Genomic DNA, 20,451 nt, shown 5'->3' on the forward strand with positions numbered 1-20,451 from the left:
GAAAAATTCCTTTGCCCAGGATTTTGCTCTTGGGAAGCCGAAAAGCCTCAGTGAAAAATGAAAACAATAATTATCTGATTTGCTTCTCCTGTGTTTTGCTGCTTTGGAATGTGGTTGAACATTGTTTACTCACAGATGATTGTTTCCTTGGTTTCATGTGAATTGTTTTGACTTATTGGCCAATCAGGGCCAAACTGTGTCCAGGCTCTGGAGAGAGTCACGAGTTTTCGTTATTATCTTTTTAACCTTCTGTCTCTATCCTTTCTGTATTCTTTCATATAGTTTAGTATAGTATTTTTTAATATAATATAGTATTATAAAATAATAAATTGGCCTTCTGAGAACATGGAGTCAGATTCATCATTCCTCCCTGCCACGAGGCACCTCACAAATACAGCAGTAGATAACAAACTGAATAAACATTCAGCTTAAAATAATAATAATAAAAAAATAAAAGCATTAACACCTTTGCACAGAGAGATTTTGGCTTCTCTTTCTAATGCATTTAGCTGCTTTTTATGAAAACATCCTCATTATTTTCTGTGAAAGGAGGCAAGCAGGTGGTCCTGATTTCATGTGTCATGTGTCCCCTGCCATGCTGCTATGTGACTAAACTGAAACTGAGGTCTGAGCAGCTGCTTGCAGTGGACATGGGAACAGCAGAGCCCCCAGATGCTGTGCTCTTAATTCCTGCTGCATCCATCCCAGAATGGATTGGGTTGGAAAGAACTTAAAACTCATCCCATCCCACCCCCTGCCATGGCAGGGACACCTTCCACTGTCCCAGGGTGCTCCAATCCCCCCCCAGCCTGGCTTTGGGCACTGCCAGGGATCCAGGGGCAGCCACATCATTGGGAACTGCTGGATATCCAAACTGTGCTGAGGTTCCAGCAGCCTCAGCTCACACCTTGTGTGTGCATCTGCAGCTCTGGGAGCTGCCTCTGGTGCTTGTGCAAGGCACCTCACACACCCCAGAGCTCCTCTGCAATTCCTGGCACACCCAGCACCACCAGTGAGCACTTTCCTACTGCTTCCCGTTTTCCCATCACAGTTAGGAAAAAAAGAAAGTCAAGAAATCCCCCAAACTGCAAGTGTTTTTTGGTGTTCAGATGATAAAATTAAAGATATTTCAGCAAAGTCTGTTTACTCACATGCTGACACGTGGAGAAGCTTTATTTAAAGCACTGAAAAGCTTTTTGGCCCCCTCTTCATGCTGCCCAGTGCCCCCAGTTTCAGCTGTAATGTGAAACCAGTTTGTTGGAGTGAGTGCTGCATCACTGGGTGAGTGAAGGGAGAAGGGAAGACGAGGAGCATGAAGAATTACATCAAGAACTGGCCCCCAGAGGCCTCTGTGATGCACATCCCCACATCACACTGGCAGCTCCCAGCATCCAGCCCCACTGGGGTTTATTTGCTCCAGAGCTGGAATTCATTTTGCACTCAACTAATGTAAGCCCAAAGTGCTTTCAAACAATACTCCTCTATTAGAGACATTACAAAAGCCATTATTTTCCTGTTTAGAGTCAAACTAAGCAAATACAAAGGTAACTTTATTTTAAACAGACTACCAGCATCACAAACAATGGATACCAAATATTCTTTTCCAATACACAAGGAATTTAAGGTTCATTTTTGCTCTTCCTGAAGGAGTCAAGAATACCAGCCTGGCAAACACCAGCTTGTGCAGCAACATGATTAAGAAATTGTAAAACGCTTCCCTCCAAATCCTCTTCCTTAATGAGAGTTAAGAAAGGTCTGTTTAATAATACATTTAATTTCAAGCTCTCTTTCCTCCTACTTTCTAGAAAAGCATACATTCCAATGACACAGTGAAAAAAAAAAAACTTTCATTTGAAATTATTTCTAAATTGTTCCCAGTTATGTTCTTGAAAGTATTCCCAGTTTTCTGTGACATTCTCAGGCTTCCTACCCACCCCAGCAGCATCCTTAAGGGCTGGGAGGGGGCTGTGTTTGCTGCTATCACTGCATAAATCCAAAGCAGCTCACAGGATTTGCTCCACAGGGATCAAGCCTGATCCTGGTGTCCTCCCTGCCACAAATCTGCTTCTTCAGACCATCCCTGACTTCAGCCCTGTTTCAGAGAGCCTGAGCTCCAGGTCACACTCAGCAGCAGCCACCTGGCACCTTCACCTGTACCCAGGGGGTTTCTAAATGTCAGTTTTGTTGAGCAGCACAGGGAGACCTGCAAAGCTGCTCTCTGTTGTTCCAGGACATGAAATAAAATGATGTGGATGCTGGATTCTCCAAGGTAAAGAAGAGGGAAGGTTTAATTTTGACTTTAACATTTATAGACTTTTAAAAGTGACAGTGAATTGGAGGATGACAGTGCTATCTTCCCAATGACACTGGACAAACCAACAGTCCATCAAATTTCTCTTCTTCCATAAAAGAATCCAAAACAATGAATTATTTACATAAAGTACATTAAAAAGTTCGTTATAAAAATGTAAACATCAAAAATCTTAAAAAAAAACTTTAAAAACTTAAAAAAACTTTAAAAAGCAGGGTGACAGCTCTCCCGAAGTTATCACATGCAGGAAGCTCAGAGCTGAGCTGGGCACAGGGTGGATGGAATGCTGAGGTGACCAAGCCATGCCCTCTGGAATGAGCAGTCTCAGGGGAAGATTCCACATGGGGCAGTAGTGGGAGCTCTTCCCCAAAACCACCCCAAGTGGTTCTGCACAGAGCTTCTCCCCCTGTGCCTTGCCAAGGATGCCACGGGCAGTGCAGAGCTCTGGCAGCAATGCCCTGCCCAGGCTGGAGGCTCCACACTGCACTCCTGACCTGCCAGCAGATCTTCCAGCACCTCAAGGACTTCATCTGACCATGAGCAGCACAGAGCAGTGAGGATTGTTCCTCCCAGCACCAGGAGAGTCACTCAGGGCTGATGCTGAGCCTTGCTCCAAGTATGTCCTTGGAAGTAGAATCCTCTCCTGCAGCCCCAGCAGCACACCCAGCACAGGCTGCTGCTGCTGCCAGTCCCAGCTCTGCTCCCCAGCCCAAAGGGCAGCACTGCAGGTCCCAGTGCTCCTCTGTGTTCCAGATTGCAATGCAAGATGTTTTCTATTATTACCATCTGTATGGCAGATTATCTTTTGTCAAGTGGGCAGTTTGCCTTATCTCTCTCTTTGAGTGACCACATTCACACCTCCCTCAGGGGAGACACCTGCTGATAACAGCTATTGAATGTCCCTGCCTGGCTGATAAGAACTACAGCATCCCATTGGGAGATGTGAGCCCAGAGGGAGGAGCCAAGCATTCCTACCTGGATATAATCTGGAGGTTCTGGAACACCAGCACAGCTTCTCCACTGGATTCCCCAGAGGAACAGCAGCTGCCTCTCCCACTGGATCTTCAGAGGAAGAGACTGCACCTTTCTCCAGGATCCCTGCTCCAGCAGAACCAGCCCTGACACTGCAGGAGGGCTGAGCCACAATTCCAATGGGACTGCTGCCAACACCCTGACCCACAGGGTGTTAGGCTGGGTTCTGACTCTGGCAGTGTCGTTTCGGTTTACTGCATTGTTTATTTTATCTTTTTATTTTCTTCCCTATTAAAGAACTGTTATTTCCTGCTCCCATATTTTTGCCTGAGAGCCCCCTAATTTAAAATTTATAGCAATTCAGAGGGGTGGGGAGGGTTTACATTCTCCATTTCAGGGGAGGCTCCTGCTTTCCTTAGCAGACACCTGTCTTTCCAAACCAAGACACTCTGAGGACCATCTACTGGATGCTGGGACACCTGCCAGGAACACCCTCTGGAGTCCCACCATCCCTGCTCCCGCGCTGTAGGATGCATGGAGGACCAGAAGGTCCCAGAGCTGCTGGAGGCTGCCAGAACATCCTGTTTACCTCCGCCACAGAACCCAAACCGTGCCAGAACACCAGGACAGCTTTGGCTGGATGAAACCCCTGAGCCCCAGTCCACAGCTGTGTCCATTCCATGCCATCCCTAGTTTAAGAAATGGCATTTTTTGGTGGGAACTCGGGTCCCACATGGAAACAGTGTCCTCCACAGGCAGGTTGGTTGTGGCAGAGCATCTCACAGCTGTGCTGCATTGCAGCAGGACCTTCAGACCAGACTCCCCCAGCCAAGGAGCCAGCCTGGGCATCCTCTAATTCTGCAGCAGTGAGGATTAACTGGACACTGCATCAGTTGTAGATGCACAGCAATCTTAAGCCTTCATCAGCCTTACAAAGGCTAATTCATTATCCTTTCTGCTCCAAAAACAAGCTCTGCCTTCATTTACACCTTCACCAGCTCAAAGGAGGCTTCAGAGGTAAAACCTGGACAAATTTTATCAATGAGTTCAAATCTTGAGCTAAATCACAAGGAGGAATGGATTTACCCTAATCCCCTCCAAACACTCATCAACATCACCTGCCAGCTCAGCAGGATTTAATCTCTTTTTAATCTCTCAAAAGCAGTGGAGTGGATGGGGAAGAGGTTGGGCACACAGCAATGGTGGATCTCTCTCTCTCTTTCTCTCTTATATTTTATTTCTTTTTTGAGTGAATCCTGGCTGCCAAATCACACAAAGCAGCACTCGGAAATTCATTAGGATTTTGTTAATATCACTTTCCAGGTAAATAACTGGTTGGGACAGAACACCACCTGGCTGAGGAGAAGAGGTGCCCACCCAGCAGCCTTGGAGGAACACAGTGTCTCCATGAAGATGCTCCAGGAGCTCCAATCGCACCAACAAGCTCAGGGAATGCTCAGGCAGGCTCTGCTCTGTACTGAGGGCAGGGGTGGGGTGGAGATGCACCAAGGGGTAGCAGAACCCTCCCCACAGCATCCACCAACACCACTACAAAAGACACAACATGTGCCCAAAACGCAGCTTTGCTCCATGGGTACCTGTTCTGTTGTGATTTCAGGGTTTACCTCAGAACCTCAGGTCCCTCCCCTGATCATTCCCTCCCAGGTGTGTCAGTCCCCTCTCCTTTCCCCTCCCAGCACTGTCTGTCAGTCCTGGCATTCCAGAAGGCATCGAGTGATTGGCAGATTCACAGGATGCCCTCTACCCCTGGGGGCATTGGGCCATCCAGGTGTCCTTTGTCCCTTTGTCCCTCCCCTCCTGTCCCTGGCTGGTGGCTCCCTGCCCCTTCCCTGCCCCTCTCCCCGGGGTTAAAGGAGCAGCAACCACGGGCTCAGGGAGTTCTGTTGGAGCTGGTGCTGCATTCGGAGGGCCAGAATAAAGCTCTGGATCCAAACCCTCCATCAGAACTGACTCCTTTCCTTCACCATCGCCTCAAAGCTTCCCTGGCAGAGGGAAACCTGAGGAGCAGCCCCTGTTATGGGGGAAGCTCCATCCCAGCACCACCAGAGCTCCTGCAGGCCTGGACTTGTCCCCATGGGCCCAGTGCAGCACCCAGCCAGCCCAAAGTGTCTGTGGGGTGAAACACCACACACCCAGCCAGCCAAAAGGGTCTGTGGGGTGAAACACCACACACCCAGCCAGCCAAAAGTGTCTGTGGGGTGAAACATTACAATTGCCATTATTTGGTTCAGCACCAAGGGCCAGACAAGCTCAGGCACATCCCGAAGAATATATTGGTATATTCCAATAGGTACTGCACCCACAAACGGCACCAGGGTGCTGTTTGTGGGTGCAGTACCTATTGGAATATACCAATATATTCTTCCTGCCCTCACTAAAGCTGTGACAGCTGGCTCAGCAGCCCAGGGACCCCTGGCAGAGCACAGGGCTGGTGGCAGCGGAGCCAGAGCGGGGGCGAATCCCAGGCAGCGCCTCTGGGAGCCCCCGATGGGAGCTGGGAGTGTTAGCGTGAGATTCGAGGTTTACATAACACCAGCGAGAGCTTTTGGCAGGAACAATTGGTATTAGCAAGGGAAAGGAAGCATCAGGAACAGCCGGCAGAGCAAAGAGACACCTCTCGCAGCAGCCCTCGGGCTAGGAAGAAAATAAATAACAAATGCAAAAGAAGCAACACTTGGACAGCAGAGAGAGAGAGAGGAAGCCTCCACAGAGGGAAACCAAGCCTGAATTGTGGCTGAGACCAGCAGGGAATTAAACTTTTTGTTGTCACCTTCTTCCCACCCCCATGGGACCGAGCTTTGTGCTTCAGCAAGGTGCTCCAGTCGTGCCTGCCACACTCAGTAATGACCAAGGGAAAGTTGAGCCTCAAAGGACTCCAGAAGGATGGAGCCTCACAGGGTCCCAAAGGCATGGAGTTCAGTGGCCAGCCCACCCTGCAGAGCCTGGCTCCATCACTGCACCATGCTCCAAAACCTTCAGTCACACAAACTTCTTCATTTTTATCTCAACTTGGCCTGGTGCTGCTGGGTTTCACTCTGGTAAATTATGTTTATCACAGAATATTCTGAGTTGGAAGTGACCCAAAAGGATGATCAAAGTCCAGGTCCTGGCGTGGCATGGGACAGCCCCAAGAATCCCAAAGCAAATCCAGAAAAAGCCCCAGAGAAGACTGGATTGCCCACCAGCCTCGTGAGTGGTTCCACAATGGCCAAAGGGATGAGTTTCATGTGGCCCAGCTTGCCTCTGTCCTACTCTGTGTCCCACACTGCCACCAGCAATTGAGGGAATCCTAAAGGTGGGAAACACCTTCAAGATCACAGAGTCCAAGCACCAACTCAGCACTGCCAAGGCCAGGATTAAACCACATCCCCAGGCATCACATCTCTGTGATTTAGAGCAGCACAGCAGCCACCAGCCCTATCTCACAGCTCCTAAGGACCATGGCCTGGTGTCTCAGTGATGAGGAGAGCCCCAGCAGCTCTCCAGGAGCCTGTGGGTGCTGCAGCCTCCCTGCTGTATGTGTGCCAAGCCTGTTCTCCAGACCTTTCTGTGCCAAGCAGAGCGTCCCTTCCAAGCTGGCACCGTCCCCGTGCTCATGGCACGATGACAGTGACACAAGCTCCAGCCCCACATCCAGCACCAGGCCCTTCCTGCCTCTGAGCCAGCCAAGATTTCCAGCTCTGGCGGCAAATGAGAAGCTCCAGTTGAACTTCAGAACATCCTAAGACAATTCCTCAAAACAAGAGGATGTTACAGTCCACATTTCCCAGAGAATTCAGCAGTGCTTTCCTGGAAATGGAAACTACCTGTGGCTTCACGTGCAGCTTCTGGATAGCAGGACTAAAAATCAAACTTATCAGGAAAGTTTCCATGATAAACTTGGATGTGCCTGTGATACAGGGAACCTGGTTTAGAATCCAGTTTGGGTTGGAAGGGACCTTAAAGATCATCTCCCTGCCATGCACAGCACAGGAAGGTGAAGGAGTGGGAAAAGAGGATGATAATTTTGTGCAAGGCTGCCCTTGATTCCAGCTCTTCGCTTATTTCCTCTCCAACTGGCACACCGTGACCTTTCCAGGCAAAAAATAAAATATAAAAAAATGTAATAAATAAATGAATAATATTAGTGCACGCAGGGAAAGGATGCCAGAGTCAGCTCTAGAGCCTGCAGTCCAGATCCCTGCTCCCAGGACATATTCTAAATCTCAGTCAATACCACATGTTTTCCAAAGAACGAGGCATTTCACATTTTATTAATTCTAACTAAAGCCCTTTTTATTGCAAACTTTCTATTTAGCATTTGATTGCAGCCACCACCACTGAGACTCTCACTGTATTAGAGCAGAAAATCTATTGATATTTTTCTTTCCTGCCATCTCAATCCCAGAAGGTGCTGTTGAAATTAGTTCAAATACACTTTCAGAGGTCCCTTCCAGCCTGAGTTACTTTATGATTTTCAACATGTATTTGTTTCTTTGGTGCTCTCACAAAATTTGGTACCCCATTTCCACAGGTGATTGAAGCTCCATGTTGCTATTCCCACCAGGATTTGGCCTTTCTTTAAAAGAGGCCAAATATGCCAAACAATTCACTTAAAGGCCTGCAAGTTTATGAACTAAAAAGACCATTTCAATGCTTTTCACAGGCCAACTCTTAAATGGAAAACCCAACTTAATAGAGTGTTCAAAAAGCCACCATTCTGATTTAAATCAAATGGTTAAATACTCCACATGTTTGGCACAGCCAGAACTATCTGCTTTGCAAACAGATGGCCACCCACTATTAATTTGCAACCTTGACACAGAAATGCAGGTTGTCAATTAATTAAAAAACAAATGCCAGCAGTCTTCAGTTCACATTATAACCTGCAGCCTTCCCTCTTTATCTTAAATGAAGGAAAATATAGATATATAAAGCTACCACCTACTAATGCAAACTCTTGGCACGGAATAAATGCTGGTCTCAGCTTGAACAGATTTATCAAGATGAAACCACAGTGTCACCAACATCCGTCTGGGGTAGAGAGCCCAGACCATAATTCCAGTGTCAGTCCCTAAATATCCCTGGATTGAAGGCTGACCTCACTGTCTGGCTGCAGGGCTGGGCCCACGGTGCTTGCTGGAAGGTTTTTTCTTCCAGGGCTGTTTGATCTTCAATCAACAATGCTTATCAGTGCTAAAGTCTGCCAGCCATTCCCAAAAGTTTGATATTTTTAACAGCACATTCTTCTTCTCCTTTGAACGCTATTTAGAGACAAGATAATGTGGCAGGGGAAAAGTTGCCTCCCTGGGTTGAGCATGAACAAACAGAGCAGGATCTGATGGGGGGGAACATTTTCCATTGCCACAAGCCCCAGTTTCTGTTCTTTGTGTCCCCCCTCCCAGTATTTCTGCTTTTTCTTCTTTATGTGATATTCTAATGCTTTTTTGGGCCATTGCATAAGCTGAAATAAACCAATATCATTCAGCTAGAATTCACTAAGGTTTTCATACATTTCATTTCCATGCTGTCAAAATTTCTCTTCTTTTTGTTGAGGACTCCAGGGTACACTGCCCCTCTTCTGACAGTAGGGACAACTGATCTAATTCCCTAAAAATACATCATTCTTCCACCTCAGGCACAATGTTCTGAGATGGCTCCATGTATAAAACCCCTCTGTTCAAAGAGGCACCCAAGAAAACTAAGAAACAAAGAATGGGAAAGAAACAGGGAATTGTTATTTATTGACAAAAAAGAAATAAAAACGTTAGGGTTTAGTAACTGTAAATGATGCAACAAAATCACAGAATGGTTTGGGTTGGACTTCATGACATGGGCAGGGACACCTGCCACTGTCCCAGGTTGTTCCAAGCTCTGTCCAGCCTGGCCTTGGGCACTGCCAGGGATCCAGGGGCAGCCACAGCTGCTCTGGGCACCCTGTGCCAGGGCCTGCCCACCCTCACAGGGAACAATTCCTAATTCCCAATATCCCATCCATCCCTGCCCTCTGGCAGTGGGAGTCATTCCCTGTGTCCTGTCCCTCCATCCCTTGTCCCCAGTCCCTCTCCAGCTCTCCTGGAGCTCCTGTAGGCCCTGGAAGGGCTCTGAGCTCTCCCTGGATCCTTCTGTTCTCCAGGTGAGCACCCCCAGCTCTCCCAGCCTGGCTCAGAGCAGAGGGGCTCCAGCCCTTGGAGGGTCTCCATGGCCTCCTCTGGGCTCTCTCCAGCAGCTCCAGGTCCTTCTCATGTTGGGGGCCTTCAGCCACCCACCCTGTGCCCTCCGAGCACCACAGAGATCCCTGGGAGCATCTTCCCCTCTGCATAAAGGAGAGGTGAAGGTGGAATAAAGGAATGGAATCAAACAGCTCATCCTCAGCCAAGGGTTTGCTCTCAGGGGAGAAGGGAGCTCAGCCTGCACTGCTGGAACAGGGCTGATCTCAACCAGCTCCACACGAGGCCCAGCTCTCCATGACAATCCCTTCCCCTTCCCAGCATCATCCTTCACACTAAAACTGTTGCATTTGAGGGTTTTCAAAAGGCTTGAGAACTCCTAAAGAGCCTGCACAGCCCTACCACCTTCCCAGGGACAGGGAGATGTTCAGGAATAAACACTTGGTGAACCTGGCTGGAAAGGTGGAACTTCCTTCATGGGTATGAATGTGGAGATCCACATCTATGGAAGAGAGAATCCTTTCAGATGTCCCAGGCTCTGCTTGCACTTCTCCATGTGCCTGGATCTCCTGCAATGGGTCCTCAGTGCTCAGGGTGCCTCAAATTATTCCTAAAATAACCCCCACATGTCTGGGGGGCCCTGAAATGAGCTGGAGAGGGAGAGCTTGGCCAGTTCCCGGAGAGGATAAAAGGCAGAGCCATGACACAGCTCTTATCTCCCAAGCTTGGCCACTGGCAAGAGCAGAGATGGAGAGGAAGGTGATTGTTTTCTCTAAAGTGGAGAGGAAAAGCACCATGCACATGCAGGCAGCTGGGAAGAAAGGGGATGGAGCCTCCCTGAGGAGCCCAGATGGGGATGGAAACTCTGACTCACCAGCAGGTTTTGTGGGAAGAGAAACCTGGTGATATGATCCTGCTCATCTGATAAAAAGGGCTCCTTGCCCTAGGAATGGAACAGGATCCATGGGGCTGTGGGGAAAACACAGCATGGGTGACAGTGACCAGAGGGGAGGGTGGCATGTGCCTGGGCTCGTGCTCCACCTCCCCTGAGCACCACAGTGCCAGGGCTGCCCCAGACCTTCCCTCCAGGCTGGGGGCTCTGCTGGGGAAGATGATGCTCGTTGGGAATGGGGAGAAAAGGCTCAGAGCAGAGTGCAGCAATTTCTGCCACCTGGTCTTTAAATGTCACCCCCCTTTCCCCCTTTCCTATCAGCTGCTAAGTCATGAGATCCTTAGAAACCCAGGGAAAAAAAGGCAGCATGGGAGCAAGGGGCTAAGCCCTCAAACCAGCAGAAAAAGTTAAATCTTCTACATTTTAACCACTGGCAAAATTCTCCTGTGCCCAGGTCCAGCCCAGAATCAGAGGTGAATAAGCTGCCTGGGACCAAGGCTGGGCTGATTTCTGCAGATCAGGCTGTTCTGAAGCCACGTGCAGTGACCAACACAGCCCAACAATCTCCCCACAAGAGCAATTCCTGGCTCAGGCCCCGTTTAACACTTCCCTCCCAGCTCCCTTCGCCACGGAGCCGAGCTGCAATCTCACAGTCGTCAGGAAGAGATTTAATTATATCTGCAGAGGTCAAGCAATCCATGCAAAAGATGGGGGAGGTGGGGAGAGGTTCTGTGGCACAAGGCAGAGATTCTGCCTGCAGCACCACGGCAGCCAGGGCCATTTTTCAGGGAAGAAGTGGCATCCATCAGAACAAAACCTCCACAAGGAAACAATAGGAAAAGGTGGGGGGGAAGGCAGATAATTAAGATATTTAAGTCTGGTCATACAGCTATAAAATCAGGTGATTTAATGCTGTTTTCTATCTTTTTTATTCTTATTATTTTTTAAAGAGTGGTGTCATCAGTGCTTGTTCAGTAAGTTTTGTTGAGAGATTTCTTCCTGCTGAAGCTGAGCTGTGCATCCCCAATTACTATAATTATATATAATATATCATATATAATGCATAATATAATTTCTATCATATATTAGATAATGGATAATTTATGTACACCATAGAATATAGTATATGCCATCTATAATTTATGTGTAATATTATAGAACATACATTATGCATTATTTAATTATATTAAAACGAGTGTAAAATCACAAAGGTGGAACATTAGAGCTCAAACCTTCAATTAGGAATTAATAGTTTGAAAGCTCTAATCACACTAACACTTCAGCCTGACTTGAGGAATACTGAATAAGATCTCAAGAGGAGGCAGAGGTGCTGCTACACGACAGTTCAGACAGAAGCCTTGCACTCACCGGATGGAAAATTGTCAGGAAAAACACATTAGCAACACAATAACTTATTTTTAATGTGGAGCTGTTAGGAAAACACAATTATATGCTTCATTTATACTGCCAGATATAACCCAACTTATGGTAAAAGCATTTAGAGCTCATTTTGTAAAAAAAAACAACAGAGGAGTACAAAGGTAATAGGGGAAAATTGCACCTCGAGGGGAAAATGCTCCCCCCTCCCAGTGGGGCCAGTGTGTGGTGGTGGAGCATCCTCACCTCCTGCTCCTTGTAGCCAGCAGGAAGGAGATGCAAAGTGAAGGCAGCATGAAAACAGAGATTTTTCTGCAAATGCTGCAGGAAGATCACAATGTTAGCAACGACCCCCAGGAAAGGAGCTGGCAGGGCCTGTCCTGACAAGGAGGAAAAGCTGGAAGAGCTCTGCAGGGTTCCAGGTGCTCTCCCACTGCCCTGGCACCAGGATCAGCCATGTACCCTCCAAACTATTGAGTGCTCTGGTTTGTACAAGAAAATACAGTTTATTAACAGAATGTTTTCTCTGTTATGGATGCACAAACTGATCCTGGTCCCTGTTGCAGGGATTTCCTCTGCAGTTAGGGTGGTGTAACACCCACACCTCTGGAACACCAATTCAGGGGACAGTCATTGATTTGAAGAATCATAAATAAATCAGAGAAACTTGCACAGTTTTGATCCTGAATTTTTTGTTTCTTGATGTCTCCTCTGCTACAAGGACTTCCACGGATGAGGTCCTTGACAAGGTTATTCAGAAGCAGCCCAAACAAACATGTTGTTACACACAAGTCAGACTGATCTTCCAAACATCTCCCATTGTTCCCAAAACAACCAGATTAAAGCCTCCCCTCTGTGCATGCAGAGAGAACAACATTTTCTATGAATGGATGGACATTCATTATTTATCTCCCAATCCCTGACTTAAAGCCCAAGGCAAAAAAAAAAAAAAAAAAAGGAGCTTCAAACACTCTCTGCTGTGCAACCCATCAAAGACCACTCTGGAGAAGGCAGGGTTGTCCCACTGAGTAACTCAACTACTTCTCAGAGGAAGCCCTTGCCCATATTCAGGGCCTAAAAGAAAAAAAATATTTTAAAAATCTACATTTGCAAATCAACAGGAGCTGCTGGCCAAATGAGAATGAAATGGGCCCCAAATTAAAAATCTGCTGGACTTTGTTCTGCATCCAAAATCCTCCATCTCCAAAGAAAGATTTATGCTACTTCAAAACAGAGTTGGCTTCGGAAGTAGGAAGGGAAAGAATGTATTTTATCTTCCAGAATGGCAAAGCAGTGCTGGAACAAGGAAAAAGGGACCATGTTTATCACTGCAATGTACAATTTATTGTAAAAATCAAAACAGAACATTTCACAGAAATGCATTTGCTGCATCGACTCGGGCTCGTACCAGCTCAGATCCCATTTCTGAAGGGTTCTTAAAAGAAGAGAACATTGGTTGCAGACTAACACCCATCACATAACTAGCAGATATTAATGGTGTATTGGTAAAATAGCTTTTGTCAATTTATCAGCCCAAAAGGCAAGAGAGAGGCTGTGTTTGGAGAGGCAAAGCCACAGGATCCTGCAAGGAAAATTCGGGAAAAGGTTTGATGGTGCTGACGAATCCTACAGAAATCCTGCAGGGTTAATAACAGAACTCCCAGCATGGGGATTCCTGAGGACCACAGGCACTCCCAGAATCTCACAGCAGTGTGGATTTGGTATTTCCAGGCTGAGTTCTCCTCATCATCATCATCATCATCCTCATCAATCCCCATCAATTCCACTGGCTCCAAATTGGGCATCGTGCTAACCCAGTCTGACCATTGTAGCACCTGAAGCAAGCAGGCAGAATTTCTATTTAAATTTATTTCTGCAGGAAGAATAGAGATGATAATTCACTCCCCAAAGATGCCCCTGGGGAGCAGGATCACTCCTCCAGCATCCCTGCACACCCTGCATGAAAGAGCTCAGGGTATCGTGCTCTGGCAGGATTCCTCTCCCAGACCTCCCTTGCCAAGGCAATTTTGCTTGGGCTGAGCAGGAAAAACTCCCTCCTGAGCTTCGTAGAGCCACACACACAATTGAGGATCTAGAAAAGAACCCTTCCATGCTGCTGTGTCAGCCAGCACACCAGATCCTGTCACTAAAGCTCTGCTAAGAGCAGAACGAGCCTCGCTCTTACTAAAATGCACATTTTTTACCATACCGTGGTTTATTTATTGTGAAATAGAGCTGAAGAATCTCCCTAGAACTCAAGTGGGAAAAATCCCCAGATTTTCTCAAAGCAATTGGAGGGTGGAGGGACCAACACCCCCTTAGGTGGCGCAGGAACACGCTGCTCTCCCCAAAACACCAGCACCACACACGGGCAGCTCAGAGCCCTGTGAAAGCTTTCCTGGCAAGTGAGCAGGAAGGGAATGCAGCAGGAACCAGGAAAATGGCCAGAGGGGACAGGAAAAGGGGTTTAGACCCAAATTGAAACAAGAAATCCAAACCAGAGGTGTTTCCTTGCCAAGGCAATTTTGCTTGGGCTGAGAAGGAAAAACTCCCTCCTGAGCTTCGTGGACCCACACACACAATTGAGGATCTAGAAGAAAACCCTTCCATGCTGCTGTGTCAGCCAGCACACCAGATCCTGTCACTAAAGCTCTGCTAAGAGCAGAACAAGCCTTGCTGTTACTAAAATGCACATTTTTTTACTGTACTGTGGTTTACTTATTGTGAAATAGAGCTGAAGAATCTCCCTAGAACTCAAGTGGGAAAAATCCCCAGATTTTCTCAAAGCAATTGGAGGGTGGAGGGACCAACACCCCCTTAGGTGGCGCAGGAACACGCTGCTCTCCCCAAAACACCAGCACCACACACGGGCAGCTCAGAGCCCTGTGAAAGCTTTCCTGGCAAGTGAGCAGGAAGGGGAATGCAGCAGGAACCAGGAAAATGGCCAGAGAGGACAGGAAAAGGGGTTTAGACCTAAGTTTAAACAAGGAATCCAAACCAGAGGTGTTTCCTTTAGCAGTGCTCAGGTGGCCGATGACAGGGATGGGTGTCACAGGTTGGGATGAGGGCTCCTCACACTTTGAGCTGAACCTCCCCAGTCCCTCGTGGACACTGTGCAGACACCAGAGGGGTTCCTGCTATCCCAGAGGTGGAGCAGGTCCTGGATCCAGCCCACAGGATGGGGGGCTGTACTCCACAGTGGGAAATGCTCGTTGCAGCTTGTCCTCTCAGGTGGCTCCTCAACACCTTGGGCTGAGCACTCTACAGCCCTAAAAATCCTGCCAAGGAGCATCAGGCTGTGAGCAGCAGCTCCCTGGGCACCAGGGGGTTTGGGGCTGGCTCCTCTCCCCAGCTGCCATGGCAGGCTGCTCCATGCAGGATCACCAGTAACAGGGACTGGTTTACACAAGGAGCCCTTTTCCCCAGCTTTGATGCCACCAGTACTCCTGATCCATTAGAACGGCTCACCAAACACAGTCAGCAGCAAAAAGGACTCATTCTCACCCTGCCTGATAGGGCAGGAAGGCTCTCATTATCCACTTGTGGGTGTCCAGCCCCTCACCACCTTCCCCATCCCTGCCAGTGGCCAGCCCTTCCAGGGAAAACAGGGATGCTGTGGAAGCAGTTAAAGGAAGGGTACAAATTGCCCCTTTCTGGGGAGGCCTGGGCTGAGCACAAACTCCCATTTCATTATCCCTCTAAACATCCCTTGTCCTTTCAGAAATGGAAATGCTGATGTGCAATAGGCCCCTGCATAGCTGCAGAGAGGAATTGTGGCTGACTGCAGCGTGCAGGCGAGATTGGAGACCTCCTGGTAACAATATCATGTCCAGTAAGTGCACAAAACAATTCCATTAACATTTCAGGCTGCTCTGGGCTAAGGCATCTCTGCCGTGCTCCCAGCGAGTTATTTATGCACAGTGACACTGCACAGCCCAGCTTTGCTGCCTCCCCCTCAAGAAATAAATAAATAAAGGGAGAAAAAAACCCCAAACCAAACAAAAATACCCTGAACAAAACAAGCCTTTTAAGTCAAATGGCTTTAGAGCATCTCCGTGAACTCAGCAAAGCAGGAGGACAGCAAAGAGCCTGTAAGTGCTCCTTGCTCAGGTCCTTCCCAGAGATGGATTTTTTATCCATTTTACAGTGGGAGAATTCTGATTTTTTCAGTCCACCCTACCCTCCTCTGAAGCTTTTTTAAAATGGAAATGCTTTGAGGCAGACACTGTGTCAGCCAGCCCTGGGCTGAGCCACCAGCACCAGACAGGAGCAGTGGGGTTGGGATTTGGCCGGGAGTGATGGGATTGGGATTTGGCCAGGAGCGATGGGATTGGGATTTGGCCAGGAGCGATGAGTTTGGGATTTGGCCAGGAGCAGCGGGGTTGGGATTGGTGTGAGGCTCTGGAGTTTCCCAGAGACTCCCATGTGGCACCAGGAAGCAGGAGAACCCTTGCTCCATGGCAGAGAACATGAGAATGAGAGAACAGCACGCTGCTGGTGATGCTCGGCCGGATCCCAGCCCGGAGTTCTCCGAAGGAAAAGCAGCAGAGCCAGCTCCTCCTGCCCCTCTCCTGGCCACGGTTTGGTGCTGAAGTTACAGCTGCTACACCTGCAGCCTGCCAGGGAAACTGAGTCAGCCCATTCCATCCCTGCCTTCATCCCAGCCACATGCCACAGACAAACGTGCACGGCTGTGCATAAGAAAATGTCATTTGATAACTCAGAAAAGAAAAGGGGGGGGGGGGGGGGATGGAAAAAGCACCCAGCAAAGGGTAAGTCACTTCCTTTCTTCTGCCGCTGCCTTCAGATGCTCGCTAGCAGTGACAACAGCAGCATCTGGTGGCAGTGGTCAGTACCTGGGGCGCTCCTCTCCGCTGTCCCATCCGCCCAGGGCAGGACCAGCAGCAGCAGCAGCGCCCATCGCACCCTCTCGCCTCGCTGCACCCCCAGAGGAGGCGATTCCCGCAGCCCCGGAGCCGCGGATCAATGGCCAGCGCCTAATCCGGGACTAATCTCAGGGATTCAGGCCACGGATGAGCTGAGGACGAGGGGCCCCGCGCCCCAAGGCTCGGGGGGACACGGGCACCGCGCAGCCCCAAGGCTGGCAGGCCACCAGCCCCAGCTCCCGCACAGAACACCGCAAGGCAAAGTGAATCGTGTTGGCATCCGACAACTTCTGGGTAAAAGCGAGTTCCGAAAGCCAGAAGGGTTTGGGGGCAGCCGCAGTTGCCAGTGGCTTACACGATCCCAGGTTTCTGCTCTCGCATACGACGGGCGGGTGTTCCAGCAGGACAAATGTCCTGCTCCCAGGTGATCCGGCTCTCGTCAGTATTTTAAGAGCTTATTTAGTGTTTTAAGAGCAACGGCAATGAAAATAAAACACTTTGAAGGCAGCAGATACAGGCGCAGTACGCAGATAGAGGCGAAAACAACGAAAGTTGTTTCCTTTCAGTATAATCCGGCATCTCAAAATAAACGAGAGCTATTCGGTTTGCTACGACTTAATAAAAAGAGATAAATAACCCACTGACAGAAAAACAGTTAAATGCATCTCTTGATACATTAAGATTAATTTGCCACGTCTGGGAAGCCGCACGCATTTCCCTCTGCTTGTGTTTTAAGAGTTTGATCCCAAAGTATCACAACAGTGAGGTGAGCCGAGAGCATCCTGAGCTGCTGTACCAACGCAGGAGAGCATTTTCTCCTTTTATTAACTTTTTTCGACGCAATTACCCGAATTTGGCCCGGAAGGCAGCAAGCATTACGTCTGGGATGATCCCCTTCCCTCCAAAGAGATCTGGATCCCAGGGCTTTGCAGCTGAAACATCAGCGCTGTTTACCCACAGCGAGCAAGGCAGAAAACTCCTTATCCCTGAAGTAGCATCTATCCCCTTCGTTTGGCTTTCTGCAGGATGAGGGAAATTTCCTAGAGCACCTCCGCGCTCTCAAATATCCCCTGCGCATCCCGCTCCCGTTACAAGTGCAGGCTGCTTCGCCTCGCAGCTGCAGCGAGCGGGGGAAATGTCAGTGATGGAGGTTTCCCCGCCGTGCTGGGGATCTGGGGGCACAGGACACCCCCAGCCCGGAGCTGGGTGTCCCCTCGGCGGGTGAGGCTCGGAGGCTCGGGACGGGGCCGGACCCCGCTCGGGAGGAGCCGCAACCCGGCCCGGCGGTTCCGCGGCTCGTGAAGAAGGTACAAAACAACAACACGGCCAAGAACAACAGGGAAAAAAGTACCCGACAACAACCGCAACAACAACCCCCCCAACACCGCACATCGCTCCGGGCCGAGCGCTCCCGGAGCGGGGCGGAGGAGGTTAAACCAAGCCCGCACGGACACACGGACACCGCACGGACACACGGACACCGCACGGACACACAGACACCGCGTTCCGCTCCCGGAGCGGCGGAGGTTAAACCAGCCCCGCACGGACACCGCACGGACACAAGGATACCGCACGGACACACGGACATCGCGCTCCCGGAGTGGAGCGGAGGAGGTTAAACCAGCCCCGCACAGACACACGGACACTGCGTTCCGCTCCCGGAGCGGAGGAGGTTAAACCAGCCCCGCACGGACACCGCACGGACACCGCACGGACACACGGACACGGCGCTCCGCTGCCGGCCCGCCCCGCCGAGTATTGCCCGGGCTCGGGCTCCCCCCGCCCGCTGCGGGCGGCCCGGACACCCGACGGCTCCCCCCGCTCCGCTTCCAGACCACTTTCAAAATTCCCTCCCGCAGCACCGGCGCCGCCGCCACTTTCCTTCCCTGTCCCTGTCCCTGTCCCCATCCCCGTTCCCGTCCCCGCGGAGCCGCGCGGGACTCGCCGAGCCCGGGGTCCCCCCTTGCCGGCGGTACCTTGTTGCAGTGATAATAATCCAGCGGGCCCAGGCAAGTGGGGTCCGCGCCGGGCAGCGAGCCCACGGCGGGCGGGGCGGAAGGGTAGAACCGAACGTCCATGCCGGGGCTGCGGGCGGCGGCAGGCGGGGGCTCCAGCGGGCATGGACCCGGCTGCGGCGGCGGCGGTGCCTGTGGCGCGGGGAGAGGGCGGGGAGAGGGCGGGCGGGGGGGCGGCGGCGGCCCCGGCCCGCCCCGCTCCGCACCGCCCCGCGCCGGGGCCGCTATTGTTCGCGGCGGGGCCGGGCGGCTCCTCCAGCGCCGGGGGCTCGGGCACGGCGGGCAGCGCCGCTGGAGGAGCCCCGAGCGCTGCTCAGCCCCCATCCCCGGTCAGGGGAAGGCTGACACAGCCGCCCGCCGGTTCTCCTGCCCGCTGGGGACACTGCCGTGCCCTACAGCCCGGTCCCGACACGGGACGGTGCCCGGCAGCTTCGTTTCCCTCCGCTCCTGGTGCCCAGCCGCTGGTGAAGGATGCTGTCCAGCGCGCTGATCCACCCTCATAGGGACCCCAAAGCGGTGCCCCGTTTAGAAGCCCTAACTGCGCCCTGTTTCTCTCCCAGCCTGGAGAGAACGGCCAGGCTCAACCCCTGCACCTGGCATTGCCTTCCTGCTCCCCAGGGCACCCCCATTGTCCCCCCACACATCCCATCCATGTATTTTTATAATTCCCGCGGCTGGAAGGCAGCTCCATCCATGACCATACCCCTGCGGCCCCCACGGGCCGGGATGTTCAGGGCACAGCGCATGGAAAACCCAAAGGTGTCCGAGGGCAGGGAGGATGCTCGGAGGTGAGCAGGATGGGCGGGCAGGGCTCCCCCTCTCTCCCTCCCTCCCTTCCCGCTCTCTCCCGCTCCCTTCCAGCAGATCCCTGTGGAAAAGCAGCCCGTGGAGAGAATGTTATGTACAGAGCGGTTTTGCAGCACGTTATCCCATCCCCAGGCAGGGGGAAACGCTTCAAAGTTGCAACAACCGGTCCATAGGCTGGCAAAGAGCTGGGACAGGGTGGTGGAGTCAGTTTGCTGGCAAATCTCCAAGATAAATTGCCTAGTTTTTTTTTATTTTCTTAGAAAAACCCCTTCTGACTGACTCTGAAGGCTTATTTCTAACATGCACCCTTCAGGACTCTCTGGAGCTGGAAAGCTGAGCTAAATAAATGCTGAGTTCTTCCTCCAGTGTCTTTCCTTGTGAGAGTGGGGCCAATTCCTGCCAAATTCAGGGAGCAGGAGGCGGGCTGGGGTTTCGAGGGAATGCCAGCTCCAGGAATCAAGTGATTATGTAAAAATTGCAGATCTCATTTAAATTAAAAACAAGATTTCAGCTGTTGTGGTGGTGGAAAAAATTGATTTAAGGATAAAAATTGACTTGGGCACAAAAACTACTTCACATGTATTATTATTTTTCAAACTGTTTTTTTTTTTTTTTTCTGGAGAATCAGCATTGATCCTTTTGCATTTAGCAGGGAAGCATGTTTGGCTTCAGGAGTTCTGCACCAGGGAAGCTGCTCCAAGGGCTCCCAGTCAGAGGCATAATAGAGATGTCTAATATTTTGCATTAAAACTTTGAATATCTGAGCTCCACTGATCTGTGCCCTTCCTGATTTACACACCCCCTGAAAGGACTGCTTTTCCTGTCTCCCTGTTTCAGCAAATACAGAACTGACATGTCACATTATTAGAGCTTCATTATTTTTGTAAAACCTTCCCAAGTAGAGTGACTGGTATATTACGAAGTATAAATAATTAAAATAATAGAGATGTCAAAATAATGGAACAAAGTGTATTTTATGATGCATTATTCTGGCTTGTTTATCCACAAAGTCAGTATTTAG

The 20,451-nt window shown here is 50.1% G+C and overlaps 1 protein-coding gene across 1 annotated transcript in view; it reads right to left on the bottom strand.

The window, feature by feature from the left end:
• Positions 1-18,721, bottom strand: part of TOX2 (TOX high mobility group box family member 2) — a 171,877-nt gene extending 153,156 nt beyond the window's left edge. The window contains exon 1 of the mRNA XM_058814981.1: positions 18,585-18,721. Within this exon, the coding sequence (XP_058670964.1) occupies positions 18,585-18,686 (102 nt within the window). The 5' untranslated portion in view covers positions 18,687-18,721. The remainder of the gene's footprint in view (positions 1-18,584) is intronic.
• Between the last annotated feature and the right edge of the window lie 1,730 nt (positions 18,722-20,451).

This window comes from Ammospiza caudacuta, chromosome 15 (assembly GCF_027887145.1).
Source record: "Ammospiza caudacuta isolate bAmmCau1 chromosome 15, bAmmCau1.pri, whole genome shotgun sequence".
Taxonomy (NCBI): domain Eukaryota; kingdom Metazoa; phylum Chordata; class Aves; order Passeriformes; family Passerellidae; genus Ammospiza; species Ammospiza caudacuta.